The sequence below is a fragment of the Marmota marmota genome, unplaced genomic scaffold (genome assembly GCF_001458135.2).
Source record: "Marmota marmota marmota unplaced genomic scaffold, marMar, whole genome shotgun sequence".
In the NCBI taxonomy this organism is placed as follows: Eukaryota; Metazoa; Chordata; class Mammalia; order Rodentia; family Sciuridae; genus Marmota; species Marmota marmota.
In genome coordinates this window covers 10,224,430-10,243,976 of record NW_025999960.1, presented here as the reverse complement: position 1 = coordinate 10,243,976, position 19,547 = coordinate 10,224,430, and the positions used below count along the sequence as shown (strand labels likewise).

General features: G+C 35.0%; 1 protein-coding gene across 1 annotated transcript in view; it reads left to right on the top strand.

The window, feature by feature from the left end:
- Adamts20 (ADAM metallopeptidase with thrombospondin type 1 motif 20) overlaps positions 1-19,547 on the top strand; it is a 154,544-nt gene that overhangs the window by 2,029 nt on the left and 132,968 nt on the right. Inside the window, exons 2-3 of the mRNA XM_048802443.1 lie at positions 215-696; positions 16,668-16,827. Coding sequence (XP_048658400.1) covers positions 215-696; positions 16,668-16,827 — 642 coding nt within the window. The remainder of the gene's footprint in view (positions 1-214; positions 697-16,667; positions 16,828-19,547) is intronic.

Here is a 19,547-nt window from a genome sequence, read left to right as displayed (position 1 = left end):
TGGGGCGCGTGGGGTAGGGTGGCGCTTGAACCCAGAGGGCACAAGTGGGTGGCGGCAGAGAAGCCAAGAGGGATCGGGGTAGGAAGTGGGCTGCCCAGGGCAATAAGTGGCAAGGTCTTTGCTTAGAACAAATTGGGGTGTGGGAAAGCAGATCATGAACAGTCTCAACAGGCGCTTGAGGGTGTGTGGGTGTGTACGCTATCGCCTGCCTGAGTGCATCTCTCCCGACCCTGGGTGTACCAGGATCTTGGGACTTTTAGCGGAGATGACTGGTTGAAGAAATTTGGGGTTGGGAGCGCAGGAGGTTTCAATGGCTATATCGCTGTGGCTGCAGAAGCTCTGGTGAAAACACTAGCCTCCTACGAAGTGGTGACCCCGGCGCGGGTCAATGAGTTCGGTGAAGTGTTCCCTCAGAGCCGCCACTTCAGCCGGAAGAAACGCAGCTTTGAGGCTCTGGAACCTACTCCGTTCAGGACCCACTACCGCATCAGCGCCTATGGGCAGCTCTTCCAGCTGAACCTGAGCGCGGACTCGACCTTCCTTGCTGCGGGCTACACCGAAGTGCACTTGGGAACCCCCGCGCGCGGCGCACAGGAGCACAGCGCTGCGCCCCCAGACTTGCGCCACTGCTTCTATCGCGGCCAGGTCAACGCGCGGGAGGATCAAACAGCGGTCTTCAGCTTATGTGGAGGACTGGTAAGCTTGCTCTGATCCCTGGGCATTTTCCTGCGAGCCGGGCAGTGGGGTTTTTAGTTGACGTTTGATGACTTAGGAGTTCATGGTGGGCCACCAGAGGAATTAACATATAGATAAAGCCAAGCTAAAGGCCACTCCGTTGGGGAGAGGAGTTTGGAAGGCTTTAATGCCAGGATGAGCAAGTCCCTGCCTGCAGGCTAAAATCACGCCTCTGAGCAAAGCTGAGAGAGCATCTTTACTACAAGTGTCAGAAGATGGAGTGGTGATGGGCCTCAGGTAGTGTGGCTTGTGGGGGTTGTGCTATAAGTGGAGTCTGATTTCCAACAGCAGGGCTGGCTATTTTGTTTAAATGCACCCATACCTGGTCACCTGCTGAGGCAGAACCCTCTACATTTACTTAAATTTGGTAAATTAACTGGAATGTAGAATGATAAGAGAATGAATATGTGTGGAATGAAAAGGTTCACACTGGCAAGGTTTGAAAAGAACTTTGTTTGGTTGATAGTATAGGGATGACCATTCATCTGTGAAGTACAGAACAGGGAGGAGGTAGAATCTATTTAAAATGCATTGCACCTGCAAGGTTCAAGTGATCTAAAAAGACCTGCATCCTGCAAATGAGAAATGATCATTAGTGTTAGAAGAATAAAGGAAAAAGATAGTTTTAAAACTTTACTGAGGAGAAAGGAAATGAAATAAAATATTCAACTATTTGATTTGTTTCTCTCCCATTAAAGCATATTCTCAGCTTTTTCCCCGTGAACATAAGCAGTCTGCTTAAGCCCAGAACCTCTTTTCAGTAATTATTTTAAACATACAACATAACATACATAATATTAAAAAGAAAGTCAATTAAATTCATTAGTCAAAATATTACAAAGCCAATTTGTGATATAGTAACATATACTTGCTTATTAACACATTAAATAATAAAAGCTATTAGTTTATTTACTACTGTACTTTTGTGGTTGATGAACATAAGCAATTCAGATAGCTATATGAACTCTAATGTAATATGAAAGTGTCAATTTATTGTTATCAAAGCCACAATGTCTGTGATTTCACTTATAGTCATAATTGGAAGAAATGTTCAGCTATCAGAGGTTAGTGAGAATTAAGCCGTAATTTTTTTTTTCCATCCAGTTTCTTGGAACCCCAGGTTAAGGACGTTTACTCTAAAACAGATCTTAGCTCACTTCATCAGTGACTCCTTTGAAAAAATGTATGTTCAAGAAGAATCAAGAACTAAGGGGGCTGGGATTGTGGCTCAGTGGTAGAACGATCGTCTAGCACATGGGAGGCCCTGGGTTCGATCCTTAGCGCCACATAAAAATAAAACAAAGGTATTATGTCCAACTACTTCTAAAAAATAAATATTTTTTTTAAAAAAAGAACTAAGAATTTGGTTAAAGGGTTCTAGTGTTCTCAAATACTGTCAATATTTTTAAGCAAAAACCAATCAACAAACCAAAACAACCATACTTTTAGAAAGGTATTCAAAGATATTTTTAGAACATATTCACTATTTATTATATGATTGAATAAAAAATTAATAAAAGGTCTCTCCAAGCCAAATGAATAACTTCCTTGCAGGTTTAAGATGTCTTCTTGGGTGAGTGTTGGCCACTACTAAGTAAATTTGGATTCTTTGCTCTTTTTCAAGCTATTATCTTGAGTTGTATTTACACAAAATGCCTTGAACAATTTCCTTCCTTTCTGCTGTAGATAAACGTAAAATACCTGCAACATCAGAATGGCAGAAACATACTCTAATATTTACACAGTCAATTATACTTCAAAGGAAAAAATTCTCTTTTCTATAGCCTTTTAAAATAATGTTTAGTTTGTCTGGAAAATCTAGATTTACTACTGCAAATTTGTCATGGTCAATATATTTTCTTGATTCAGTATTTTAGAGCTGTTTCTCAGTCCATATGGGAAACAGTATTAGGAATGATGTTTTTGCTCATTTTGATTCACAATATTGATGTAATTCAAATTATTTTTTCCGTATTCCCTTTTAGAATTCATCTTTTCTTGTCACTGTGCCAGTTTAGATATAGTTGCCTAAGTCATCATCCTGGATTATTAATCCTATATTTAAATGCTATTTGCTTTTGATAACTTTAGTGATACTTTCAGGTTTTTTAATTTAATATTTAAAAATTAATTGCATACCTACATAAAGATAAAAATTTTCCAATGATATAATAAATAACAAGAGGTATCAAGATCTAAATAGATAACTTTTCAGTAGTTTGATCATAACCAATTTTAAGTCTGAATTATTAGAATTATTTTAGTGGCATTTCTTTGAGTTTTTCTATTTCTGATATTAGCACTAAAACACTTAATTACTACTTATTTGTAATTGTGAATATTTCTAACCTGATCTAACATTAACTTTCTTTAGATGAATAGTTTCATCAAAGAGAAGCACTTTTGGCAGATTTTAGAATCGATTTAACATTATATCAGATTCTTCTTTTTAGTCTCAGATTAGTCTTTAATCTTTATATCTGGATAAAATTGTGGTACCCACAGCCTGGGCCTGGTGTTTGTAGATAGATGTTGATATAAAGTCTAAGAACTAAATAATACCAACCTTCTGGTCCTGCTCCTCACTTCCTAACTTACCTTTGTTTCCTTGTGTACTTAATAATGGTCTAGCTTGACCAGTGTTAATCTATTAGACACTGTTTGCAGTTTGCTGAGGGACTTTTGGAGTTGTCTTATTAACTTAGAAATCTCTTCTTTCTCTAATTACTTTTTGCTTTGCTTTAGTTTTGCTTCAAATTGTGATGTTGCATTGTATTAAATGTTTTCCTGAATATTTTGAAATGAGCATTTGATGTTATTTTTTCTTGCTTTTTTTTGGTTTTTTTGTTATTTTTTGTTTTCTTTTGTTGTAGTTGTTTTTATTTTCTTTTGGTACCGGGGATTCAACCCAGTACCAAACCCAGTGTTTAATCACATAGTCACATCCCCAGCTCATTCTCTTTTTATTTAGAGACAGGGTCCCACTAAGTTACTTAGGGCCTCACTAAGTTGCTGAGGTTGGCTTTGAACTTGTGATCCTCCTGCTTCAGTCTCCTGAGATGTTGGGATTACAGGAGTGAGCTATTGAGCCTGGCTCAATGTATATCATACACTGTTGATTCAAGCATACATTGATCATTGATGACAACTGACCATATACAGGGCCATAAAATGTTCTGAGATATTTATATTATTTGGGAGAAAGGCGAGGAAATTGTACTGTTTTGTTCTTTAAGTTCCTGGTGATATCCTTCTTCCAAGTCTGTTTGAACCTTTCTGGTACCAGCAGCTGAATTCTGGGCCTGAGAACTTAATAGCCTTTCCTTTCTTGCTCAGTTATAGCTCCCTGGTCTTGTTGGCTGAGTTCTGGCTGTAATACCAGTTTGATTTCTTGTCAGGCTGATGCATTGTACAGTCCTAAGACACAGGGTTACTTTATTCCTGGTGCAGTATCTTCTCCAGTTAAGCTAGTTTGGTGATGCTATGGTAATCTTCCAGATCTCCCCGAGGGTGCGAAACCTTCTATGGCATTTGAGAGTTAATGCCATAAATAATAGCTTGAGTTTTCCTTTTGCCAAACTCTTTTACACCTCCAGTTTCTCTGTGTGGAGAGAACTGTTTCAGAAAATCTCTTTTGAGTCCTACATATTAAGCAGGCTAGAGCACTTCTCTTGGCCATCTATTTCAACAATCTAATATGCCTTCTGATTCTGGAATTTTAACCTACGTAAGAGACATTAGCACATAGACATCTTACCATTTCTTTCTTTGGCTTCTCTTGCCTTTTTCTTCCCAAACTCTATGGAGGACTCTTTTGTATTTTCTTTAGTTGACCCATCACTTTTCCATCTTCCCATTTGGGGTAGCATCTACCCTTCCATCCTCTGGTGACTGCTGGGGAATGTGACTTTTAAAGGAAAGGAACAAAAATTCAAATCAATACTTTGAAAATATTATCTCTGTCCAATCATTTGTTCAAACTGACACTTCAAAGTTTCAGTGTTGAGTTTACCTAAAACATGTGAACTAATGGTTTTTTTTTTCAATTTCTATATTTCATCCTTACTCTGTCACTTTTTGAAGTCTTTGTATTTACACGTTTTCTCTTTTACTGAATCACTGAACCATAACTACTGTTGTTTAGTTTTCTTCCCAAGTGTTGGGCACAACAACCAGAAAGGGCTGAGTCTACCAGAAATTTTCTTTCTTTAACATGTGTAACTCCTGCTTTCCTAGTCTTTCCTTCTCTATAGTCGTTCTTTCCCACAAGTATGAGTATTTATTTATGTTATGATATACACTTTGCTGAACAGAGATTTATTTATACATCTTCAAAATCTATGGTAGATATGAAAATGAAGCTGGATCTTAAAATTATCTATGAGTAGTGTAATAGCTAATCAACCACCATTATTAACCAATTGATAGAATATATAGTTATCAGGATTTAATATTCCTATATTTAACTGTAAACTTATATAACATTGAAAAATGTTCTTGCCAGAGTTGGAGTCAATATTTCATAAATTGTGGTGTTATTGTCATGTACTTGCCAGGATGTGATGCATACATTTTCCAGAGGTTATTCCTGACAATCGCCCTGTCATTGGTAGCTCTCTTCTCATATTACCTAGGGGTTCCCTTCTTCCAAAGTCCCGTAGGGATTAACTTGACCACCTAGTCAGCTAACTTCACTATTTCTTGGTGGGATTTGAAGCAATGCAGTCTTTTTGGTTGAAGGAAACAGTTTCCAGATGTCATAAAACCAGAAACTGCATCTGGCTTATACAGTTTTCTCAGAGAGCAGCTTGCAGTGGCTATGTGAAACTTATTTGAAGTTTCACATAGGAACCATTCTGCAGCCTGTCAGGCTCTCCTGCTCTTGGATGACTGATTATTGAGTTGCTCTAGTAATTTCTTGTTCAAACAGGAAATAAAAGTATGGAAACTATCAATGGTGTCTGTACTATTTTTTGTCTGCTCTGGAAAAATTAAGTTTTATCAGTTTCCAAATTTCCTACGTTCCCATAACTAATATAGTCCCAGATCATTACATATGCCATTTTTTATTTATATTTTGTTGGAAAAAACTCATAATGGTTTTAGTTATTCATGTGCTTGCTCAAATACTCAATCATACCACAGTAGAGAGAATTCCCTATACATGTACTTTCAACATTCTAGAGTGTTGTGATTCAGGTTTCAAAAAGCAAATGTAAAGATGGAGTTTTGTTCAACGGAAGTACCTGTGCTAGAGAAACTAAGGGGAGACTTGGGGATAGGGTCATGTAAGTGTGAAACAGGTGAAGCCAGAGAATGAAAATGTTGGGTAGAAACACCCTCGGCCACTTGGAAGTACAAGCAATCCAGCAAAGCCCTCCTTGAGCCAGACATGGCTGGGAGAAAAATCTCATACCTTCTCAAAATAAGTCTGTTTGGTGTTCCTGCCACATTTGGTTATTGACAGGGAATAGTTTGGGGAAATAATGGTGAGGTAGCAAATGTTGATGGGTTTCAAAATGCCCTTGTCCACTATGTTTGACACTCTCAGAGCCACCACACAGTGACACCATGCACATAAACACTTAAGACACAATCTATTAAGTGCTGTTAAAAGAGTGTATAAAAAGTTCTATGAGAACTTTGAGGAAGGAGGTGTTAAGGGAGTTGTTGAGGTCTATGCTGGGGAAGGCTTCTGTTATAGTTTAGATATGAGGTGTCCTTAAAACTCATATGAGAGACAGTGCAAGAATGTTTAAAGGTTAAGTGATTGGGTTTTTAGAGCCTTAATCTAATTGGTGCATTGATCCACTCAAATGGGTTAACTGGGTGATAACTGGAAGCAGGCAGAGAGTGTGGCTAGAGGAGGGAGATCACTGGGAGGCATGATTTTTGGGGGTATTTATTTGGTCTCTGGCAAGCCAAGCTTAGCCTCTCAGCAGCCTGGTGGTGATATTCTGAGCTGCTTTCCTCCTCTGCTATGATGTGATTCCTTACCTCAGGCTCAGAGTAATGGAACCATCCACCCATGGACTGAAATCTCTTAAACCACGAGTACCAAATAATTTTTTCCTCCTCTAAAATTGTTCTTATCAGGTCTTTGGTCACAGAGGTGAAAAAGCTGACTAAAACACCTTCTCCACTAGACATTGAGGGATAGTGAACAATAGGGTAGATTTCACAGGAAGGGTTAAAAGTAGGGTTAGAATCAAATTGTTAAGAGCCTTAAATATATTGCAAAGTTGTGGATGCTTGAACTGTATATTGCAGGATAGTTCTGTGTGATAGGAGGCACATCTCTCCTCAGCAACATGGTGCAAGCTACAGAGAAGGCAGTGAATCACTGAGAACCACTGTTGTAGTCTACTGTGGGTGAGGGAGAAAGGTTACCTGAGTAATATTGTAGTGAATAAGAATAGGTGGCCATGGAAGGTGAATTATTATAAACAGTTGTTCTTTCTCAACTGTGGGGCAGTTTTGTCATTTGGCAATGTCTGGAGATGTTTTTGTTTTCATACTCAATGGGAACATGAGAGAAGCATGGTACTAGCCAAGTATGGATAGAGACCAGGGTTGTTGCTAAACATACCACAATCCTTAAAAAGCCCCATTATAACAAAGAGTTATCAAACTGTCAGTAGTGCTGAAGGGGAGCAATCTTGTAGCTGACCCAATAGAATTTGCACCATAAGAGAAGCAGACCAAAATGATTCTAATGATAGGGTTTAGATGAATTAGTGATCTCGAGGCCATTAAACAAGAAAGGCAGTGACAAAGGAGCAGGTGAGAAAGAAAAATTCTGGAAACATTTATTTGATTCAATCACAGATTTCCTTTAGTCTTAATAATTATTTAAATTTATATTTGCTCTTCTCTCTGTCTAGAATGTCTTTTATTTCAAATTCTTACCTATTCTTTATGGTCTATTTTGAGCTTTTCTTCCTTTTCCCAATCCTCTCGGGGCAGTGATGATCAGGCCTTTACCCCACTACTATGCAATATATAATGCATGTATACTTTCATTATATATTGAAGTTACTTGTCTACATTTCTATCCCATTAATAGACTTTAAAGACAGAAAATATAGTCATATTTATTTTAGCGGCTAATGCATTATATAGAAATGCTTAATGTTTGTGAATGAATATGCTAAAATAGTTAATGTTCACTAATATGTGCCAAATATTTAGCTAGTTCTGCTTCATATTAGCCATTCAATGTAGGAAAATTATTTTAGTTGAAGTACTTGGACATTTTTATAATTTGTGTATGATTCAATATTTTCAGATATTACCTAGATTAATTGCATTCCATTTGTCACATTATTCATATGGGCTTACATCACATTCTGGTGGTTTTATTCTTGTTTTTCTTATCATAGTTACACTTTTCTATAAAATATATTTCAGCCGTCCAGTTTACACTAAAAGGAAGAAACAGAATGCTCATTCTTTTCAATAAATACTTTATCATTTAGTACCCAGCAACCACTATTAGGTATTGGTCATATAGATTACCTTTCCAATTGGAAAAATATTGTACTTTTAAATTAAAAATATATCCATGAGCTAGATAAATCATTTATCACCATAGTAAAAGCATAGAGAAGGCATACTGGGTCTTGATGTTTTCAACTCAAAGGAGTCACAAACAATTTCTTTGTATATTCTGTTGATGAGAACTTGTTTCCTGGCTTTACCATGATACAAAAAGTCTGGGAAATGGGGAGTAGTAGTATTCCCATGAAGAAGACAGGAACATAGATATTGGAGATAACTAACAGTCTCTACCACAGGCTGCCCTTCCATTTACCAAACAACCCTTTGCTGTTCTCTTGCTACACAGCAGACATACTCTTCTTGTCTATGAATGTTCACAGTTGCACTTGTTCTGACTGAGATTCTGTGGTCTCTGAGTAATGCACAATATTCTCTATAAAGTACAGATGTAGATCTTTGGAACTTGGCACTTTGTGAATTAAAAAGACCAATTATTTGCACCCCCTCCAAACCAGCATGACCAGCATGGGCGGTATCCTAACCTTAACTTCCTGTAGGAAGAAAGCGAGACACCTAGTAGTCACTGATCTACAAAAAATTTTTACTCCTTCTGGGGAGGAATTGTGGAGACCATTTGGTTGTCAGGAGGGGCGGAGTTTCCTCATTATGTTTCGTGATTCATTTTTCTGGAAAGTCATCAGTTACCTGCCTTCTCTAAGGGTCTTGTCCTTCCTCTTCCATTACTTATCTAAATGGGTTCTGAGGGCACTGCTGACTCGAAGGAGGGAAGCTTCAGGAATGCTGGGATAGTTCTGAGGGCTTATAGTTTGTTTTACAATAAAATTCGTCAAAAAATTTTGAGTCAGGCTCATGGTTTCTTTACTAATATAATCTGTCAAAAACTGATTTGGCTTCTCAAGGCAGATCAAATTTTGATAATTGCTTTAAATTATTTTCTTGTGACAGTTGCCAAAGACATTTATATTAAATCTTATAATGCTAAGAATCTATTTTAGGGAAAAACAATGTTTTGGATTCTCACCCTACTAGTAAGACAAATAAAACTATTGCTCTATTACAAAAGTAAAAGAAGGGGCTTGGGATATAGCTCAGTTGGTAGAGTGCTTGCCTCACATACACAAGGCCCTGGGTTTGATCCCCAGCACCAATGAATGACAATATGTTTATAATCTTTAGATGGGGGAAAATACAAAGGGAAATACACAAATAAAAAAATAGCTAGATTTGCCTAAGTAATAATTGAAGAGTATTACATGTCAAGATAATTATGAATAAATTTAAAATAAGCTAGAAAAATATATGCTACTAATAGGAAAGATGGTTTGGCATATTCATAGCATGTCTCCCTCTAGTTAATCTATGTAATTTTTGTTTCTGTTCGTAAGTAATATTGCTTTATACTATTTTGACAATATATCATGAGCATATTTCTATTATATATCTAAAATATTTTTTAATTTCTATTATTTTAAAAATTTCTAATATATTTTTAAATTTCTATTATATATCTAAAATACTTTTTCTTGTCATTGTTGTAATTTCTCACTGTTATGGTGATTTTAGATTTTATGTCTTTGTTGACATTTTAGGGAGAGTTTGGGAGAGGCTGACCTGAGGACTGCTACCCAGACTTTACAAGAATGTGGCTGTTTCCTTGATAATTGTCTATTTTGTTGAAGTTCATATGACTTCAAAAACACCTCAGTGCTTCAAATAAAGAGAAATATTACAGAATTTATTCCTCATTTTTGAGGTTGCTGGGATTCAGTATTTGAACCTGAGTCCTCTGGCAGTGTAAATCTTGGGTAGATGAGTTCAGTTGTTTTTATTTTCTTGATCCTGATGGACCAGCACTTAGTAAAGGACCATTCTCTTTAGGTGAGGGGTCAGCCATGGATTTCCTTTCTATTGTCTCTTCTCACTTTTACAGCATTCTTACTTTCCCCAACTCCAGATCTCTAAAGATCTGGAGTTGGGGAAGGTAAAGAATGCTGTCAGAAGAGAAAAGTAAACTTTACCATAAATTTTCTGCTTTGTTCTTCCAGATCCAATTCTGATGTTTTCTTCATATTGATTCATTCATTATTCAATACACTATTTCCTAGGTCTGATCATTGGTGTTACAATGAGGAATTGTCAGGGAGAGAAACCTTTATGCATTGAACAGAATATTCCAGAATAAAAATGAATCTCAGAGTTATTGTTGGGATCTTTTATTATGCAACATTTGTGCTCTGCCTATGGTGCAAAGGGTGACTATAACATATGTGTATTTAATGGAGAATTTTTCATCTTGTTTGAAAATATGTTCAATTCTAAGACAGTTATTGAGCTCCTATTATGAACATTATCTTAATGTATATTACATTTTGTTGGAAATGGAATAAACAAAATTATGCAGATAATTTGTCTTTTTAATTCACATAGTGCCAAGTGATAAAGATCTATATTTGCACTTTATACAGTTTTATAGATGATTCTAGTGAGGGTCAGAGATATGAAATAACTTGCTCAAAGTTCCATGAGTGCAAACATAGTACACATTTATTGGCTTTCTTATAAATATGTTTAGGATATGGTGTATGACTAAAGATGGGAAACCATTACATATTTCAGAAAACAGTTCAACAGTACCTTATTTTTATATGTTGTTCTCCATTTGCTACTGCTTAATATGAATACTGTAATGATTTGGGAAGAGAGTTAAAGGGATTTGTGTTTTGTGCTTGTTTTTACCCTTTAATGAAATCTGAGAGCACATTATTGGTAGCAACAGTACATGTGTTTGCCATGTATTTGAAAAAAAAATACATGGATGAATGCCACAATGCTGAAATAAGAATATTTTAGGAAAAACAATTGTATAAAAATCTTCTAAACATAAGAATTTTGGCCTGTGGGAATAAATTGGAACCAGTTGTATAATTATTTACTGCCTTTCAAAGCAGCTTGGCCAATAGATAATTCTTATTCTAAGAAATTAGGTACCCTTGCCCAAGTGGAAATTTAGTTTTGCAGATTCTTAATAGTCATTGAAAGAAAGTATTTTTTTGGAATCTGATTGACATTTCTCATAAATCGAATTGTAGTGCTCATCTGCAGATAGGTTTCTAAAAATATGGCATGATCTAAATGTAATTCTATGAGCCACCTGTTTTGCTAAGTCCTCAGATTCCTTACCAGGTTCCTTTCCAAGTTTTTTAAAAAATTAAGTGCTTCCTTAGGAGCCTTTAGGCAAAACCTTAATATTTTTATTATTTGAACAGGAAATTCCCTTTAATGGGATGGATTATAGAAAAACTTATGGAAGTAAAATACTTCTAGGTCCCTCACTGATAATTCAAAAGAGAAATCATTTAAAAAAAAACAAGTTATTTCACATTTTCCCCCAAATTTCATATTTTAAAACCTGAAGGTTTTGTTTAAGAAAGAACTTTTTAGTTGCAAAGGCACTATTCTTCACAAGCTGTTCTAGCACAACTAAAAGGAGGTGCTGATGAGTCTGGACTGAACTGTATTTGCTTTATCTGATATGGGAGCATGAGCTGGATCTATGTGCAGTTTTATTGGAACATTAAAATAGAAGTACCTCATAGTCAGATTTTGAGCCCAGGGAGCATGAAAGAAATTCCACAGGTGTAAATATTTTCAATATTATTTGGGAATAGTATGATGTTCTTCAAAGTGGTTTTGTAGTTGCAGTTAGCCAAGTAACAGGCTAGTTCATGTCTATTTGCATCTTTTCCCTAGATATCACATTTCCCCTCTTCAGCAAGCTTTTTTTTAAAAGGCAGAAAGGGATTTTTGCATGGATCCATGCACTCAGATTTCAAAACCAGTGTCTTTGTTACTTCTTATAATTACAGTTGAAATTAGTTTTATTATAAAATAGAGAATGCTAGAATTTTGGTACATACTGAAAATATTTGATTGTTGTTATATATTGGTAGCATTAATGAAATATGCTAGGGTACAGGTCACTAGGAAACTATCCAGGAAATAGATAAAATATCTTAATATGTATAGTTTTGCTTTTTACCAAAAGACACTAATTTATAGTTAGTATATTTGATGGAATTTCTTTAACTTTTAAACCATTTAAAATATACAATCCTAATAGCACATTAAGAGTTCCTAAATATTTTAGTTTTCAGCAAAGAAAGACAATTATCATGGAAATATATCCCAGACAAGTCTCAAGGCTACCATAACTTAAGAATGTTTAGAAAGAAAATCAAAGAATTATTAAAGGGAATATGAGAAAAATCTCAGATACCATCTTGGTTCTCATAATTTTCATTTCTACAGAAATATTGAGTGTCCGTTTCAGGCAATGTTTTAAATGTTTGAACTGTAAAGAGAGTAAAAACACTGATCTAGTAATTATCGTAAAGAGAATTTTATGCCTGCAATTGCCATAAGTATTTAAATGGCATTAGTGTTTTTTCCATTAAAATAGCAATTTAAAATATACCTTTATTATTTATAATAGAATTTAAAACAACCATTTAAAAGTTGTCTATAAATTATCTTAACATATTTATAATTAAGAAATGGAGTGTCAGTCACTAAACCTGTGCCTATAGTATTACCTATAATTCAGTAAATCACTTCTGAAGTGGTTCTTTGCAGAAATGTGCTTTTCTAAGTGGAAAAATGCTTAGTTTTAAGTATAGGTAAATATATGTTTGTATATTCTGAGGTGTGATGATTAATGCTTTTCAAAGTCAAGCAGTGCTGACCTCTGCTGATTGAACCTCATATCCTACTAGTCCATCTTTCCTGGTTGTCACAGCTTTAGCTTTACCGTTTTCTGTCACCTGGACTTGTCAAGCTTTCCTTGTCTCTAGGCTATTTGGTTCCTGTTTGGAATGTTCCCTGGAAGTTTTCCATGGCTACCTTCTTGTTATTCCAACTTCAACCTTGCTCTCCCTTTGTAGAAGGTCTCCCCACCTGTTGTTTTCTATCTTTTTGATCTAGTTTTTTTTTAATTGCACTTATTGGTGTATTACATTTTTACATGTTTTCTGTCTTTTCCTATATAAGTTCTTTGAAGGAAAGGATTTTGTCATGTTCACTTTTGTATCTTTAGCTCATAAAACTATGTCTGGTCCATAGTAGGTACATATGAAATATTTGTTGATTATTTCATAGAACTTATCAAAATTGGCATATGATGACTGTGTAGTGTAATGAGTTAAGGCATGAATTGTTGAGCTGGGCTGTTCCTCTTCTCACTTACTAGGTGTGAGACTTGGGGACTAGTTTCTTAACCCCTCTGCTCCTTATTTGTCTTACCTGTAAAGTGAGGAGTATATCATAACATGTTTCAAAGTTATTGTTAGTTTGATATATGAATTATGTAAGGATGAATATATATCAATATAGAGGTATACACACACACACATATATATATATATATATATAGAAAGAGAGAGAGAGAGAAGAAGAGAGAGATAAAGTCAGAGAGAGACAAGGGGAGAGAGAGAGAGAGAATGAATGAGAATATGATATCTGACTTCTATATTGGAGTAAAGCCATTTTTATTATATATGCCTACCTTGGATGATTTAGCCTCACCTGACCAGGGAGAGAGAGGGCAATTGTTTGGATATATGTATCTCACTAAATTTACTTTGGGTTAGCAGTAGTTTCTCAGTTAATATTATTATTTTAAAGTATATATGGTGTAATATAGGAAGATGACAATTTTACGTCTACCTTTCCAATTTTTATACTTCTATTCTCCTTCTTTTATCTAATTCTGTTGTATAGTAAAGGGAATCTTTGTAATCCTGACCTATGTGAAGTGCTTTGTTATGTCTTCATTATGCTTGATGTTGTCTTTTTGGTTGTGACATAATTTATTATGTTAAGGAAGCATCCATCTATTTTACAATTTAAAAAATATTATTTATTAATTTTATCAAAAGCCATGTGACTTTATTATTTATTATGGATTTTATTAATGGATTCCTAATATTGAATCATACTTGCTTTCCTAAGATAAGCTCCATGTATTAGTCTTTTAATGTGATGCTAGATTTTATTATGCCTTTTGATAATATAATTTTGGACTTTTACCTTGATATTCACATATGAGCTTGCTCTGTATTCATTTGTTGTGTTTTAGTGTTGTCATTTCTAGATTTTGATGCTAAGTTCACATTAATTTCATAAAAATAATTTGGATTTTTTTTCTTTTTATATTTTGGAACAGTTCAATAATGGTGGAATTATCTGATCTTTCAAGGTATTGTGGAATTCTTTTGTGAAACCATCAAGGCTAGGGTTTTTTTTATATGTGATGTAACTTGGACATCTTTTTCTTGGTAGAAAGGGATCTGTTAGGATATCTAATCTTTTTGAATTCTTTTTAGTAAATTATATCTTCCCCCCAAATCATCTCTATCACTCCTCTCACTGTCTCTTTTTCTACTTTCTTTAGGCATTGATATCTTTGTAATCAATCTATTCCAGCTGCCAACCATCACTATCACCATTACCATTATTCAGATTTTGTTACCTCTTCTGGGTTATAGCCTGTCTTGTAGTTGCTAGTTTTTTTTTTCCTATCACCTCTAACATTAAATCTTACTAAGTTAAATTTCATAGCTTATGGTCTCAAGAATTCATTCATTTAGCGTATATTTATTCAGTATCTGGTATGTGGCAATCATACAGAGAAGAGTACAAGCAAAGCCCTATTCTCATGGAGCTTATATTTCAGTGGATTGTATCAGACAAGTTACAAAGAAGCATAAATACAAATGTATCAGGTGATAAGTGATATCAAGAAAGTGAACTGGGATATGGGGACTAGAGAGGTGGTTCAGTTCCATTTTGTATAGGGTGATGAATGTTGAGTGGAGATTCCAAAGAAATGATAACTGGGAAATCCCATGAAGAAGTGCTTGAGGCAGGTTTAGTAAGCACAAAGTCCCTGAGGTGGAACTCTGTTTGTCATGTTTGAGAAATAGAAAAGGCACCAGGAGAGAGCTCTAGTTTGAGATAAGGTAAAAGTAGGAAAAAAGAAAGCCAGAGCCTAATTGTTGTCAGTGTGTGCTTGGAGGAATGGAGGGGTACAGAGGGGTGACACATCACATAGAATATTGAAGAATATTGTAAGAACTTTTGATTTTATTGAGTGACTTTCCTTAGTTGTATTTTTTTTTCTTTTTTTCCTGGGGAGTGACATGATCCATACTTTCGTTGAAAAAAATTATTATGACTATATATAGAAGCTAGATTACAGAAGGCTATCGATTTAGTTCAGTAAGAAAGATCATAAGATTTGATCATAGATGTAGTGCTAATATGGGAGAACTCATTTGATTTTGATTACACTTTGACAGTTGAGCCATCAGGATTTTCAGGTGGACTGAATGTGGGATTTGAAGGAAAGAACCATCCTTGATTTCTCTAAAAGAAGTTTTGGTCTCAGAAATCTGAAAATATTGAGGCCATTTACTGAAGTAGGGAGTGTTTTCTAAAAAACAACAAATTTGGACCCAAAATCTAGAGTATGTGTAGGCATTGTGGCACATGTCTATAATGCCAGTGACTCTGGAGGCTTAGATAGGAAGATCACAAGTTCAAATCTAGCCTCAGCAACTTATTGAGGCCCTTTGCAACTTAGTGAGATCCTGTCTCAAGATAAAAAATAAAAAGGGCTGGGGATTTGGCTCAGTGGTTAAGCATCCCTGGGTTCGATCTCTGAACCAAAAATTTTTATTTTACTTAAAATAAAAATTAGAGCACAAAAAAGAAAAAGAGTATGGTCTTAGACCTCTTAAGGTTGGGAATGTTGTGTGAATGATGTCAACAACAATTTGGGTGCTGGATTCTGGAATTCAGAAGACAGGTCTTTGTGAAAATTCTTTCATGGCTCTTCATTGCTGATGAATCCAAATTTCTAGCACCACATTCAACAATTTTGACCCAGCCTACTTTTTAGTCTTGATCTCACATTATTGCCTTACACAGACTAAATCAAACAGCCGTTTCTATTTATAGACTATTCTATACCTATCTTTTCCTATTTTGAGGACTTTGCTTTTGCCATTTTTTATATCTGGAATACCTATTATCGCAGCTCTGCCTATTGGAATATTTATGTTTTTCATGACTTTATATATAAGAATGGAGAAAGAAGAATGAGTCTTGAAAAGGAAATTTTTATGTTCATTTGTGGTATTTTTGAACAGGTTCTGCTGTTTTACTTCTGTGTGCTTATTTTATTTTACTTTTTTGTCGTGCTAGTGATTGAACACGGGGCCTCACTCATGCTAGGCAAGCACTCTATCACTGAGCCACTCCCCTAACCCCATGTGCTCATTTTAACCTTCGGTGCAATGTGTCTTCTTAGTTACAGTTGGAAAAATGTTGACTTTTGTTTTCTTTATTTTCAGATGGGAACATTTAAAGCACATGATGGTGAATATTTCTTAGAACCTATAATGAAGGCAGATGGGAGTGAACATGAAGAAGACCACAATAAGCCACATCTTATATATAGACAGGAATTGAAGAGTTCTTTTCTACAGTCTCACAGACCTTGTGAAGTTTCAGGTAACCTATAAAGTCAAACTTTTCTGTTAAGTTGTGATACAATTCAAATCTTCTAATGGTTTAGCTTTTACATATTTTCTTAAGTATTTAGTTAATTTTAATTGAGATATAAAAATCATATATATTTACCATGTACAGCCTATTGTTTTGAAACAAGTATACATTGTGGAGTGGCTAAATCAAACTAATTAACATGCGTTACCTCACATAGCTTAAAATCTACTTTGTAATTTTCAAGATGCTAATACATTTTTATTAATTGTAGTCATTGTGTTGTAAATATGTCTCTTGAACTCATTTCTTCCATTTAACTGAAATTTTGGTTTCCTTTAACCAACATCTCCCCAACCCTTCCCACCTGCCCCTGGTAACCACTGTTCTACTCTTTACTTCTATGATTTCAACTGTTTTAGATTTTATATGTAAGTGAGAGCATATGTTATTCAATATTGAAGTATATGATTTTTAAACAATATTTTGACTTGTAAGTATCTATTAGAAATTGTTTGTAGATAATTTTTTTAGTAAACTATGTTTAAATTCAAAAAAAGGGATTTATAGGGAACAATCATACGAAATTTTTTGTCATCTGTCATCCACAGTAGTGTGATTTGGTTATTCTCAGCAGAATTTTATATTAAAAGTACAACTGAACATAAATAACAATATCACATTGCTCAGTTTTGCATGGTTTTTAACTTTCACAAGTGGAAATAAGTTGCACATAGCTGTGGCTCTTCCTTTTTGCTCAGCATTGTTTCTGGGTTCGTCTACATCAGTGTGTGGAGCCGTAGTTCATCCCTTGTCATTGCTGCTCAGTCTGCATTTGCTGAGTGTATCAGACACTGGTAGACTAGTTCCTGCACTCGTTTTCCTCTTGAACTTGTGGCTTCTTTGTAGTTTTTGCTAATACAAAAGATGCCACTGTGAATGTTATTGTCCCTATCTCCTGTGTTTGAGAGTTTCTCCGTGGTATATAAATAGACACTAAATAATTCCACGTTGTCTTATGGAGAGGCTTTTTAAAAAAATCATATTTATAGTTCCAGCAATATAGGAGAGAAGTATATTTTCATCATATTTTTCCTGTAAAATTCAGACTACTGAAGATTTATAATAGATTAGAATCTGGAAGTCATAGATTACTACAAAGTATAAATCTGCTACCATTAAAATACTTTACTTATACATTGTATAAAAGTTGTTTTTATTGAGTTGTGTCCGTATATCTATGTGAATCTTCATTATTTATAAAATGGTGTACTATGATATAGTGGAGAAAAGGCACCTGCAGTTATCATCAAAGTACAAAATCTAGACAAAAGAGTGGGATTAGAAAGGATTTATTTGTGATTGTAGGTGTCCATAAACTATAGTTCCAAACACTGTGATGCCATCTGTTTTGGGATATAATGATATGTAGGCCTTTGAAGGTTTTCCCTGGGAATGCACTTCTTAACCTTTGCTATTATAAGGGTGCCAGTTTGGAGTGGTTCTCACTGTGTCTAAGGCCCTGTTTTAAATCTATTGACATAATAGATGCCTTTCTTATGCTTTTAATATGAGCATAAGGGTTTCATTTTTATGGCTTCAAAGAAAACACAAATGGGTACAGCTTCACAATAGAACTCTACAGAAGGCAGCTTATGCTTGTTCTGATCTACCATTCAGGAGCAACTTGTTTAATGAATTGTTTAGCTTCTTAAGAAGAAAACCACCAAGTAGACATTCTGAATGCATAAATGTTTCACATAATGATATGCAGGGTTTCACATTCATGATCAGCATTAATTATCAGCAAGAAAATGATTCAAGTAAAGCTGGGTTCTTTTGTTTAAAAATATTTATACTAAAGATTTATTTTAAAAACTACAAATAAAAAAATGAATGGAAATCTATAGGATTTAATTTTAATCACGAATACTTTTTTAATATCTGTTAAAATGTATGAAGTGGTATTCATTCTTTTCAATAATTAAATTCCTCCATTTTTTGGTACAATTAACATGTACAGTTTTAATTACTAATAAAGGCAATCAATTAATGGCCTAAAATTAGCTACTAATCATCATTTTGTTAGTAAAAGTGAAGAGTTGTGAATGTAATTAGTGAAATGTCATCCAAGGTGTTTTTTTTTCCTTCCCAATTCACGCATTGTTCAGAAATACTTTCAGGGTTTTTTTATTCTAATCAGCACACCTTCAGGAGAATCCTTCAAACAGGTGGGCCTACGGATTTAGCACATGAGCTAATGTGATTAAATGGAGAAGGAAAAGTGATTTCTTTTTTTCATTTTTCTATGGATGGTTCGTCATGAACCTAACGTGTTACAATTCATAGTGGCTTCAGCCTTGATGAATTAGATTAAATTGTTTCCAAGGCCAGAATTCACTGTGTGTCTTGAAGCCATACAAATTAAATTTGGTAGCCAGACCTAGCCATTGTGTATACTAGGTTCTTAGATGTCAGATATACTCTAAGTAAAAAATTCAGGGGAAAGAGCAAAGCAAGCAAATAAGAAACCCCACAGTATGAAAAAAATATCAAACAAAAACCCCACACACATCACCACCCAAACAAAATAAAATAAATAAAACTTAAGGGGAAAGAAAAATGTCTCTGAATTATGTTGAGTATAATTCTTCATTGCTTATCCTCCAAGGGCCAATCAAGAGACTTTGTGATCCCCAACCCCTGCCCCACATCTGAATGTCTTGGGG